Below are 14011 nucleotides of genomic sequence, written 5' to 3' on the forward strand. Positions count from 1 at the left end.
TACAAAATCTGAGGGTTCAATAAGGTCAAAATGTTACGATTTTGCTGACAGTGTTTTGGGGAGGTGTTCATCAAGGACGTGGCTAGTTTGTTGCGCTTAATTTAATATCTAGAACACCCTAGATGTGTTGGCAAAACACAAGAAAAGGACACATCACAAAAACTGCACACTGTAAACTTGGCTCTATTACAATGACATTTTACATCAAAGTAAAGCTGGTCAGCATTTTATTGAATCGGTCTTTGTCAAATTATAATGTTGAAGTACTTTTTCACCTAGACTCTATTGGGTAATCTATTCACTAATTGCAGTCACCTTTTTAATGAGTTGTTACCAAAAGTTGGAAGGGTCCCGCAGAGAGGATTATTGGGAGCTGTGAGCACAGACAGAACTACCAATGATAACATTTGCCCTTTCCATCATAATGTTACAAAAGCCTACTGTCTAATGCAAGCAGATTTTGGCAGCACAGAATAGGAGCGTTTTTTAACAGATTTTCCAGGGAGGTAATTGGTAGACCAGACAAACGACAATCCCTGTGTCACGTTGAACGGGGAGGGATACTTACCAATTTCTCATCAACTGTGATAAGTTGCGTGTCTTGTCCTGATTTCTCTGCCAGCCTTGATGTGGTTGTGCTTGTAGACCTGAAAAACCATTAGATAGACATTACACGCAAAGAACAAGCAACCAAAAACAGACAAGCAACACAGAGGTAAATGACTGCTACAAGTTAAACTACGCAACAGTCACTATCTTGGAGGAAGAGGTGGGATGAGGACATTGAGAAAAGGGAAGAGACAAGGAGGGAATCCCCCCCGCCACCTATTAGTTCTGTCTGGTGAATCTCTGGCAGACTCTCGTTCTCATCCTAATGACAGGACGTGCTTAATGTTGGCTGCGGTCAACTGTCAGGCGAGGACTGTGTAGCTCTTTGTGAATGTGCAGCCGTGTCCTGTCACAAAACAGCAATGTGCCATCACGGCCCGGCCAGGAAGGGGCTATCTGAGATCATTTGATTCGCAGTAATTACCAGATTATCACAGTTTTACATATATGCAAAATGCATGACTTCTTACACTGCAACGTCCTCCTAAACTGTCTCATATTTTCATTTTAAGATAAATTAAACAGGCAAAGGTTAATTCTGCAACCAACACAACACGTCTTTCTGGTTTAAAATGTCAAAATGTTGGAATATGTAAGACAATATTCAACTGCATAAGTCGTCATTTGGATAAAACATTTTAAATCACACTCATAATGAATATAAAAGGTTTGTATATCAACAAGGCTGTATTGCCAAAATGCTGGATTCTACAGCTAAATATTTTGTTTGGTATCAGATTTGATAAGTTATTGATTGTTCCTCTAATAGCTGAAAAGAAATCTAAGTCATTTACAGAGGAAAAGTAGCAAATACTTGTTGTTTTCAGCTTCACAAATGAAGTCTTGTCCTTTTCTGTTTCTACAAGTTAAATCCTTAAGACCTTTGCAGGAAAGCTTGCAGGAAAAGGTTTTTTGAATTCAAAATAATTACTATATTTGAAAAAGCTAGTGCTAAGTTAGAGATGAAAGCTAGTGATGAATAAAAACAAGTTTAAATCTCGAGTATTTTTCATTACTTTTCAAATGAGAAACAGGACTTTAGTCTGTTAAGCTCTTTGTCTTTTGATCGATTGTCTTTTTTTTCCTCATTTCAGTGAAGAGATTTTGTTTCCAAAGCAAAAATTTCCTTCCGACAAACTGTTGCGGCTATTGAAGATATTCATTTATTCTCATCAATATCTTTATTAAATCACTTTTAGGCCATACAATTTGGGAAATTACTTTTAAATAAGACACCAACATATTTGTTTCGGTTGTGCAATGCCATCAAAAACATCAGCAACTATCTGATGACTTCATCTTGTGCATAAGGAGACCAACGTTTGGTAATTAAAGCTGGTAAGGCCAATGTGATAAAAATCACATTGTTTCATTCAGTAAAGCAAAACAAAACATAAACACAAAACGTTACAGTTACCTGTTTTAGTGCAACTTTCTTTGAAACTGAGACAAGGGCAGACCAGGGAAGATTAAAATGAAATCCCGCCTGATCTTCATGTTTACTATTTCTGGAGCCTAACAGACAGTTGAGTCAGATTGTAATAATTAGGGATGCACAATGTTGGATTTTACAATACTAATATACTTTAAAGTTAATAGAAAAAGGATACAGACAGAATTCAACTGATGTAAGTCTGTTGGTCCTGCTCCAAACTCCACTTACACTGAGCATTTGTACATATAGTCTATATTTATGGTCGACATCTCAGCTGGAAACATTGACAAAAAATGTTCATAACTACTGATACCGATATCATGTCTGTAATATTGTTCATCCCTAGAAATAATAAAATTACTTTATGTTATTCAAGACACAGTGCATTAAGAAAGTATTCAGACCCCCTTCATTTTTTTCAGTTTTGTATGTTGCAGCCTGATGGTTTTCATGCACTGAGGAGAGACTTCCATCTAGCCACTCTGCTGTAAGCCCAGATCAGTGGAGGGCTGCAGTGATGGTTCTCCTTCTGAACCTTGTCCCATCTCCACCCAGGATCTCTGGAGCTCAGTCAGGGTGACCATCAGGTTCTAAGACACCTCTCTTACTAAAGTCCTTTTCCCATGATTGCTCAATTTGGCAGGATGACCAGGTCTTGGAAGAGTCCTAGTAGTTCCAGATTTCTTTCATTTGAGAATCATGGAGGCCACCACGCTCTTGGGAAACTTCAGTGCGGCAGAAATTTTTTGTAGCCTTGCCAAGATCCGTGCCTTGTAACAATCCTGTCTCTGAGCTCTGCTGGCAGTTCCTTTGACCTCATGGTTTGGTTTTTGCTCTGATATGCATTCTCAGCTGTGAGGCCTTCTATAGAGAGGTGTGTGCCTTTCCAAATCATGTCCAATCAATTTAATTCAACACAGATGAACTCCAGTAAAGGTGTAGAACAATCTCAGCAAAGATCCAGAGAAATGGGAGGTACCTGAGCTAAATTCAAGTGTTTTTGCTCTTTACTAAATTAGCAACATTTTCTAAAATTCTGTTTTCACTTTGTCACAATGAGTACTGACTGTAGATTAATGAGAACAAAACTGACTTTTGTTTTTTACTGCAACATCAGAAAATTTTGGGAAAATGAAGGATTTCTGAATACTTTCTGATTGCCCTTTAAACTAAAGGGAAATTCAGCATTGATTGACAGGAAAAAAGCAACTATTTTTAAGGCTTTTGCAAAAAATCCAGGGGGACAAATCACATCGACTGACACCAAATAATATGTCCTTGCCCACATGTTTACCAAGAGCTCAAAGAAATACTGACAAAATAAAACACTGTCCTAGTTCAAGGAAATCTCCCCAGTTATAAATGTTAATTATTGCTTTTTAATTATTATTATTGTTATTACTATATCTTAAGATATAAGATAACAAGTCATGCAAGCCAAGCTGATGGTGCAGTCAGGTAAGACAGCAATTACTCACATTCCTACTTAGCCTGTGAAATGAATCCAACAAGACTGGAAAAATAATCATCTGCTATTTGACTAGCCACCAAGAAAACACCACATCTTTCTCAAAATACAGTCTGTTCAGATCAGTATTATTATATTATATTATATTATATGCCAACATCATGTTTTCAGCAGCTTATTGGCTGACTTATGTGACATTTATTTTTAAGTGTGTCTACATGCAGCAAATTTTAAAAATATAAAAGAAAAGACTCCCATCAAGCTTTGCCTGGCTGGATACAGGATGGACTGGTCAGAAATACAGGTGCATCTCAATAAATTAGAATATCATCAAAAAGCTGAGTTATTTCAGTAATTCAATTTAAAAAAAGCTAATCTCAAATATTCTGTAGATTCATTACACACAGACTGATATATTTCAAGAGTTTATTTCTTTTAATTTTGATGATATTGGCTTACGGATAATGAAAACCCAAAATTCAGTATCTCAGAAAATTTGAATATTGTGAAAAAGTTCAATATTTGAGACTCATGGTGTCACACCCTTATCAGCTAATCTACTCAAAACACTTGCAAAGGTTTCCTCAGCCTTTAAATGGTCTCTCAGTCTGGATTAGTAGGCTACACAATCATGGGGAAGACTTGACAAATGCCCAGAGACAATCGCTGACACCCTGCTCAAGGAGGGTAAGACACAAAAGGTCATTGCTGTAGAAGCTGGTTGTTCACAGAGTGCTGTATCCAAACACATCAACGGAAAATTGAACGGAAGGGAAAAGTGTGGTAGACAAGGTGCATAAGCAACAGGGACAACCACAGCCTTGAGAGGACTGAGAAACAAAGCCCATTCAAGAATTTGGGGTAGCTTTACAAGGAGTGGACCGCAGCTGGAGTCAGTGCTTCAAGAGCCACCATGCACAGACAGATCCAGGACATGGGCTACAAATGTCACATTCCTCGTGCCAAGACAAAAAGGGACTAGACTGTTGCTCAGTGGTCCAAAGTCCTCTTTTCAGATGAAAGTAAATTTTGTATTTCATTTTGCAATCAAGGTCCCCGAGTCTGGAGGAAGAGACAAGAGGCACAGCCGAGTTGCTTGAGGTCCAGTGTAAAGTTTCCAATCAGTGATGGTTTGGGGAGCCATGTCATCTGCTGGTGTTGGTCCACTGTGTTTTATCAGGTCTAAGGTCAGCGCAGCCATCTACTAGGAAGTTTTTAGAGCACTCTCTCTGCTGACCAGCTTTATGGAGATGCTGATTTCATTTTCCAGCAGGACTTGGCACCTGCCAAAAGTACCAACACCTGGTTTAAGTTCCATGGTATACCTATGCTTGATTAGCCAGAAAACTTGCCTGACCTAAACCCTGTAGAGAATCTAAGGGGTTTACTGTGAAGAGCAAGATGCGAGACACCAGACCCAACAAGGCAAAAGAGCTGACTTCCACTATCAGAGAAACCTGGGCTTCCAACACCTCAGCAGTGCCACAGACTGATCGACTCCATGCCAAGCTGCATTGCTTCAGTAAATAATGCAAAAGGAGTCCTGACCAAGTATTGAGCACTGAACATATTCATACATTTCAGATGGTCCAACATTTCTGTTGAAAATCCTTTTTTATTGGTTTTAAGTAATATTGTTATTTTTTGAAATACTTAATCTTGTGTTTTCAATAGCTGTTAGCCATAATAATCAAACTTACAAGAAATAAAGACTTGACATATATCAGTCTGTATGTAATCAATTTATAGAATATGAGTTTCACTTTTTGAGTTAAATTACATATAAAAGTAGCTTACACTTTTTTATGATATTCTAATTTATTGAGATGTACCTGTATGTTAAAATGAGAAACATTTAATACACAACGGCTTGTTGAGGAGATGGAAGTCTTTATAAACAATAAATAGTTTCATATCAATGCCCTGTATGGACACAGATGGCCGATCTGTTAGATCGTCCACCATGTATGCTGCAGGTCAGACCTGTGGCTTTTTTTCCTCCATGTCATTTCCCACTCTCTCTCATCCTCATTTCAAACTCTATCTACTGTCTTCTTCAAAGACAGGCTAGGGCTGGGCGATATATCGAGTATACTCGATGTATCGTGGCTTTTGCCATGTACAATGTATAAAATGACTATATTGCAAACATTGAGTATAAATTATGTGGAAGTTTTGAGCCGTCAGCATGTAGTTCTTGCTGGAGTCTTGCTCCTCCCATTTTCCCTGAACGCATCTCTCACAGCAGAGAGCTCACTCCCCCGCCCATCCCGAAAACCCTCCCCCACACGTGTGCATTTTTGTATCAGCGGAATAGAGAGACGCATTAGAAAGGAAGCAGATAAACACAGCAGCGTGGTGAGTTAGCGGTGAGCTAGCAGCATCCAGAGATGGACTATGACTACTCTAACCAGTTTAAACAGACGACATCACATCACCCCGATTTTAGCATCTTTACACTGGCTAACCATTCATTTTACAATTGATTTTAAGATTTTACTTCTTACTTTTAAGGCACTGAAAGGCCTGGCTTCAGAATATATTGTTTATGTTTCCTCTGGAGTTTTTCCAAACGATGTGAGTGATCATTGTGTTATTGCTGTTGTTCAGGATACGAGGATACCAAGGAGTGTGCCTCGTTTTATTGAAAAATGCGCTATGAAAAACTTTGTTGAGCAAGCATTCATGCATGATTTGTGTAACTTTTGCTGGGACAGAGTCTCCCTTTTTGATGATGTTGAACTTGCCTGGAACTATTTTTATGAAGGTCTTAGTGAAATTGTGAATAAGCATGCGCCCATGCGTGGGTATAGAATCAAAGGGCGTGATAACCCGTGGTTTTCTAGAGGGCTTTCAGACCTGCTGCATGAGTGGAACAAGGCTTGGGCCAGGGCACGCAAGTCTGGAAGTGAATCTGATTGGCTCTGTTTTAGGCAGCTGAGAAATAAATCCACATCTGTTGTTCGTAAATCCAAAGCTGAATTCTATTTGTCTTTGACAACAGATAACCTTAACAACCCAAAAACCTTCTGGAGCACAATTAAGTCTCTTTCAAATAAGTCCAAATCTGCTAACCTTCCAACCAGATTTATCATGGACAGCCACAAGATATCTAATAAAACTGACATGTTGAGTTCTTTTAATAAACATTTTATTTCCTCAGGATTTGTATTTAAATCTGATACACACCCCCAGATTTCTTCAGTTACTGAAGAAACCAGATGTGACACTCCTGTTTTTAACTTTGCTCCTTTTAGTGTATATGATGTATTGGCAGCTCTGAAAAATCTTAACAACAATAAACCAGCTGGCCCAGACAATTTGGAGCCCTTCTTTTTAAAGTTCGCTTCTGAATTCATTGCTGAACCACTTTGTCACATTTTTAATTTATCTCTTAGTGAAAATAAAATCCCTGCGATATGGAAATCGGCTTTTGTTGTCCCTCTTTTCAAAGGAGGAGCTCAAACTGTTTTAAATAATTATCGGGCAATATCAAAACTTTCTGTGCTATCAAAAGTGCTGGAAACTCTGGTCAGTGATCAAGTGAAAGAATACATGGCTACAAATTCTGTTCTTTCTAGCTTTCAGTCAGGATTTAGAAAGAACCACAGCACTACCACTGCTGCTATGAAAGTTTTTAATGATATTCTTAAGGCCTTGGATAAGAAGCAGTGTTGTGTGTCTCTTTTTATAGATTTTTCTAAAGCCTTTGACACTGTGGAACACAGAATTTTATTGGAACGTCTTAAAGCTTCTGGGTTCTCAGAGCATGCTGTTGGGTGGTTTGTAGACTATCTTAGTGGCAGAACCCAGGCTGGTCAATCACAGGGTGTCACATCTGAGTTTTTACAGATCCACAAGGGGGTTCCTCAGGGTTCAGTGTTGGGACCGCTCTTATTCACTTTGTATATTAATTGTCCTGGACAAAATGTTCCAAACACTTATTTTCACTTTTATGCTAATGATACTGTCATCTATTGCTGTGCACCTACGCCTGCACAAGCTTTTGTAAATCTTCAACATGCTTTTGATTTAGTACAAGATCAGATTAACAAGCTGCAACTTGTTCTAAATGCAGATAAAACTAAACTCATGTTCTTTACATCTTCAAGAACAGCTAAAAGATCTCTGTCTGAGAAAATTGTTACTAAAGATGGTCAAGAAATTGGGCTGGTATCCTCGTTTAAATATCTAGGGTTCTTACTAGATGAAAACTTGTCTTTTAAGGAGCACATTCAGTATGTTGCTAAAAAGCTGAAGGTTTTACTAGGCTTCTTCTACAGAAACAAGTCCTGTTTCTCTTTTTATGCCAGAAAGAAGCTGGTTGAGTCTACTTTTTTGCCTGTTCTTGATTATGGCGATGTTTTGTACATGAATGCTTCTACTCAGAGTCTTCATGTGCTAGATAGTGTTTATCATGGAGCTCTGAGATTTATCACTAACTGTGGATTTCTGACTCATCATTGTACTTTATATTCTAAAGTCATCTGGACTTCTTTTATTACACGTCGCCTTGGTCATTGGTACGTCTTCATTTATAAAGCTGTTCTCGGCAGCATTCCGGACTACCTTTCCTCTTTGTTGATCTTGAAGGATGGATTGCACAACTTGCGTTTGTATGACTTTGTGCAGTTTGTTGTTCCCGAAGTCCGAACTGAACCGGGAAAGAAGGCTTTTAGGTTCTCTGCTCCTTTTGCATGGAATAATCTGCTGACTGAATTTAAACTGCAGAACTTGGTGACTCTGAATGTTTTTAAATCTTTAGTGAAAACTCTTGAATTCAAACTCTCTGAATGCCACTGTTTCAACTAGGGCTGCAACAATCCGTCGACATAATCGTTTGTGTCAACTATAAAAATTTGTCGACGCGGGAATTCAAGTGTCGACGCGTCGTATTATTGTTTTTTTATATTGGTAAAATCTAGTACCGGCCGGTAAGGACTCATCTGTACTTGCAGTTCACTACAGGAAGTGGTGGGGGCAGTATCGCTCCCACTGTTTACATTATTCACAGAAACTGAGAAGAAGAAGTTAAGCATGGCGGAAAGCACAGAGAATGCACCAAAAAGCCAACCCAGAGCTTCTAAAGTTTGGGAACATTTTACAGAAAACAAATTGGCGAAACTAGTCAACTGCAAACTGTGTCAAGTCAAACTCTCGTACCATGGCAGCACTACGGCAATGCACGAACACCTGAAATGTAAACACACTGTAGCTGCTGCGTCTTCAAATACAGTGAGTGGGCAAGTTTGCAAGTTGCATGAATATCTTTTAGATCTTTTGCATTTAGTTACTGAGCCCTTTGTGCTTCAGGCACGAGGATTAATTCCAGTAGCCTACTTATACGCCTAACGTTGGTGTTGTACGTTAATCAGTCGGAAAACCATCTTTGATATTTGTTAGGGTAACGTTTTTTCAGTAACGCTATTTAGTGTGCAGTTTACTTTAGTTATCAGTTCAATACTTTTGTATTAGAGGAAAAACAAACCTTGACGATGTAGCAACTTGACATGTCATGTCAATTTGCTAAACCATTAAGTTCTCACAGGTGTGCATGCATAAGAAGGCAAGGTAAAACAGGGATCCAAAATAGTATGCCAAATAGCCATGATCAGTCGACCAATCGTTAAAAATAATCGCCAGATTAGTCGACATAAAAATTAATCATTTGTTGCAGCCCTAGTTTCAACTGATGATTATTTTATTATTGTTGTTTATATTTATTGTGTATTGTTGTGAGTTTGAGCGCATGTGCTGTTGAAACTATGCATTGCTGTCATTCTTGGTCAGGTCTCCCTTGAAAAAAGAGATCTTTGATCTCAGTGGGACTTACCTGGCTAAATAAAGGTTAAATAAAAAAAAGAAAAAGAAAAAAAGAACTTTTAATCCCCTATGTCCCAGCCCGCAGCCTCAGATCCTCAGGTGGGAACCTCCTGGTTGTTCCAAAGTCGAGACTTAAAACTAAAGCATTTTCCATCAGGGCTCCTCGACTTTGGAACGACGTAGGAGATAAGGCATGCAGAATCAGTCGGTTCTTTTAAATCACTTCTTAAAACACATTTTTACAGACTTGCTTTTATGTGATGTCGTCTTCGTCTTCTTAATTGGTTCTAATGATTTAATTTGATTCAAATCTTGTAACAGATTTATTCCTATTTTTTACTCTTTGTTTATTTCATTTCACTTTTACATCACTCTCTAATGTTTCTGTCCATTTTATTGTTTGCTCTCTTTCTGCTTTGCTCTTAAATTTATCATTTTTAAAGCCTCATTTGTATAGAGCATTATCTTTGACAGGTTTTTTCCTCCTTTATTGCAAATTTACTGTTTTTACTGGCTGTTGTCCTGCTTCTCTTATCACGTCTGATTGCTTTTACCCCCTCTTAATGTTGCTTTGCTCTTAACCATATCAAAACACTTTGCAAAACTTTGTTTTTAAAAGCGCTCTATAAATAAAGTTATTATTATCATTATTATTATTATTAATACGAGAAATAGCGCAGGGTCTGTCATCTGGTAGGGCTTCAGCTTTTAAAGGGAAGAGGTCGAACTCACGTGGTAATCTGAAAATATGCTGAAAGATGATGCCAAGATAACAGTTGCAGTAACACAACACATTGCTAAATAAATGAGCCTAGTGTTGTTGAAAAGTCAGAATTTAAAAATCTCATAAAGACACTTCACCCAGAATGTGGGATTTGTCTGGGCACAAACATTTTGCTGAAAACTTCCTGCCAGAGTCGTACATGCCAGAGAGAAGATGGCCCAGCAGTGGAAAAATGTGATCCACTTCTCCACAACTACGGAGGCTTATCTCAGCCTAACCGCTCAAAACACCGCCAACGAGGAGTTAAAATGTTCCTGCCTCCAAACAAGCTTTCACCCCCCATGATCACACAGGAGAGTTTCTTGAATAAGGTCTAAAGATGCTCTCTTGTCATGAACTTATCAGAAAATGGTCCAGCGTTCATCAGCACAGATAAGGGACCAATGTGATCAAAGCTGTGAGCCTGAATGGTGGACTAGACTGCAGGGTTTTGGCCATTTACTGCATGCAGGATTGGTGAGTTTTGTGTAGTTTTGCTTCAGCCTTAATGAGGAAAATAATCATTTTATAACCAGCAATAGTGAACATAACACAGAAAACATTTCAGAACTGTTCATACACTGTAAAAGACCGAGTGTTTCACGACTTATGTACGTTTGGTTTATCAGTAAAAGACTGAGCGAAGTCCATTTCAAAATAAAACAGTGTGCTAAGTTTGACTTTATATTGATTTTGATCATCAAACTAGGGTCATATGGGGCTGAATTAAACATTATACAGGTACTTAGAGCATATTTCAAAATACTGCGATATATATCGTATATCAGTATATAGCAAAAATATATAGGCATATCAATTTTAAGCCATATCACCCAGCCCTAAGACAGGCATTTAAAAAAAACACGTCCAATAATAAATTTTTTCTAAAAAAAAAACAAAAAACAATGATATAACCTATTTCTAAGATGAGCGTTCCCATTCTACCTTCTTTGTTGAACAGCTTTGGTGTTTGCTTGAGGAATAAGTTTCTAGAGTAGTAAAAAAGGTAAACTTCATACTTAACAATGGTATACACTACTATAAAATAAAATTGAATTTCTTTTATTATGTGTCTCACTATACTCCCCCAAAATTACAAAGTTCACTTTTAAAGACAAGTTGTCAGCCTAAACTTTAATCACAAATGGGAAATTTAGTTTACTTATTTTTTAAATATCTCAGAAAAAAAACAAAGGAATTCATTTTTACTTGCCTTTTTTCTGTATCCTTCTACTTCTTTTTAAGCAGGATAGATGATTAAATTTTATGTCAAAATTTAGATTTTGTAGCAATGCACAATATAATCAGCATATCAGTATCAGCAAATATTTGTTTGAAAAAGTGAATTATTGGTATCTGCAGATAAGAAAATTTCTGCAACTGATATTTTGGCTATAAAAAATCTGCCTGTATCAGCTATTAATATTGGCTATATGAAAAAATAAGTTACAGGAGTTTTAGTCTAGATCAACAGACTTACTTAAGATTAAGTATTCTTTATTTATCATCATTCCTTCCACTGTTAATTGTGTTTTGAGACTAAAATTTGCTCATTTATTTAACCTTTAACTTTAAATTGTGTGTCATAAGAACTGAATTTAGAGGTTCAAATTATATTAAAATATCCTATCAAGTATCAAAGCGTCAAAGATTTCAGAAGAGCAGCATTATTGTTTTTTTAGCAATGTGCAGCTATGAATACGATGACCAAGATAGGCTTTCATTTAGACCAAAATTTCAAACAAAATACGATTTCAACTAACAATCACTCAAAAATACATATAAAGAATAATTAGTATTTCGCACCAACACTTAAATCCTTGATGTTGACACATTATTTGCTGTTTTTATAAGTTTAACAGTAAGGTCGCTGTTCTCTGTAGGGTTGGTTAGCCTGCTGTATTGTATACGTTAGCTTAGCCTAGTCGCTGCATGGAGGTCTGTTATTTAATAAGATCCAGTCAGTCCGAAAATTAGTAATGGTATGCAGCACATGCTGTGTGGACAAGTGAGAAACACAAAATTGTGTTACTCTTAACCTGATTTGTAGTGAGTCTCACAAAGCTAGAACTAAGCTTAGCTAATTAGCAGACTAGACAAGTGCTCTAAGGACACGGGTTACAGTGACACTGGGTGATAACAAGTACGCTAAAAGTTCTAATTTTCAGACCATAATATAGTTAAATGCGTGTACGCGCATCTGCAATGAGTAATAATCCTTAAACATGCTTCTTTTAATGATAAACGCGGTCACGCTCGCTAGCTTACAGTCACCTACTAGCCTGACATCCAAGTCATTGGGCCCCTTCTTCGTTTTGGAGAGCACATTTTTACACAAAAAACACTCATAGTAGCACGTGCGGTTATAAAAGTAATAAAAAGTCAATACGACATTACCTGGCAGGGTTAAAGACCAATTTAGACGCTGCATTTATCAAAGACAAACGCCTGAAACCGAGAAGTGACATTGAGGACGCCATGATTGTTGTCAACAACGACGTACGGTGTCCACGAAGGAACAAACAGAGCGAGAAGCGGAAGGAGACAGCTGCAGAGCGCTAGAGGCCTGATGCCAGCATCTAAAATTGCTTTACAGGGATGTGTTACATTCTGAAGAACATGTCCAGACACATCCAGCGGCTATTTACGCCAGCGATGTTTGTTTCATATCACAAATAACGATGCTGATGGTGTTAATGGAAAGAAACTCAGTACATCCAGAGGATCCACATAGCCGCAGGCGTCCAGAATACACTCCAGGAAAGCTGACTGTACCCCTCTGATTATCCGGTGTTTAACCATTAATCCATGAAATTACCAAAGAAGTGTTTTGTTTACTCATCAGGTACACGTTTTGCACAAATAGGTTTCAAGTGTGAGTTAAAGTTGCATTAAACTTAATTTCTGATAAATAACAAACACGTTCCCGTCATTTTCATCTTAATCATCAGCGCCTGTAACATTCACAAGAAAGCTGTTTTATAGACATACTTGTGACTACAGTTGTCTAAGGTCCTGACCACTATAATGGAAACTAAATAGGAGAAAGAAGCTAACATAACTGACTGATGAAAAGTGGTAAAATATATGTAAACAGTCTTCTACCTTCAGCTCTGATTAATGGACATAATTTTCCTTGAAGCATATGATAAGGCTGGTTTTTTTTTTTTTTGCTCCCAAAGGAAAATCTACAGAATGGCAGACCAGAATCCAGTCATGACGGCAGTCATGGAGACGGTGAGGCTTGCTGACCATTTTCATATATTTTAGGACTGTCAAATAAGTCAGTCATATTGGTCTTAACAGGAAACAAAATCTGTGCAGTTTTATAACCATATATTCAGGGAATTCACCACACACGCTTGCCAAGACAAATACCTAACAATACATAATAGTACATTCTTGTAAATGAGATTCTTAATGTCAATGAGGTTTTTCCTGGTTAAATAGATTAATAAATAGTATAAACTAAAAAAGCAATAATCAGAACATGGTATGACAAGGAACTACTGAAAAGACTGAACAGTTCACGTTTGTTAAAAAACAGATGTGTCAGCTTAAAAATACAATTCAGCTACTTCAACTCTGTTTTGCTGTGTTGATGACATTTTTTGTTTTAAGAGGAGAGATGGAAAACTTACATGACTACTGTACTCAAGTAAAACTGCAGTTTATTTGTTTAAGATTTAGTTGACTAAAAGTAAAAGCACTGGTGTATACATCTCCTCAAATAAAAGAAAAAAGTATTTGATTTAAAGTTAACTTTAAGTACTGAATAGCTACAACGGAGTTGTACAGTCAAATCTTACCTTTCCTTATTGGTAAGAACAGCAAAAGAGTAGATCTCCAACCAGTTTTTCAGGTAAAGTCACACCTCTATGATAAAGTAAAATGCACAGCAAATTGACAATGA

At 37.5% G+C, this 14011-nt stretch overlaps 1 protein-coding gene across 1 annotated transcript in view; it reads right to left on the reverse strand.

The window, feature by feature from the left end:
* Window positions 1-12643, reverse strand: part of ndufs4 (NADH:ubiquinone oxidoreductase subunit S4) — a 37464-nt gene extending 24821 nt beyond the window's left edge. Inside the window, exons 1-2 of the mRNA XM_041787821.1 lie at window positions 12496-12643; window positions 569-647 (exon numbers count right to left, since the gene is read on the reverse strand). Coding sequence (XP_041643755.1) covers window positions 569-647; window positions 12496-12578 — 162 coding nt within the window. The 5' untranslated portion in view covers window positions 12579-12643. The remainder of the gene's footprint in view (window positions 1-568; window positions 648-12495) is intronic.
* Between the last annotated feature and the right edge of the window lie 1368 nt (window positions 12644-14011).

The sequence above is a fragment of the Cheilinus undulatus genome, linkage group 5 (assembly GCF_018320785.1).
Source record: "Cheilinus undulatus linkage group 5, ASM1832078v1, whole genome shotgun sequence".
In the NCBI taxonomy this organism is placed as follows: domain Eukaryota; kingdom Metazoa; phylum Chordata; class Actinopteri; order Labriformes; family Labridae; genus Cheilinus; species Cheilinus undulatus.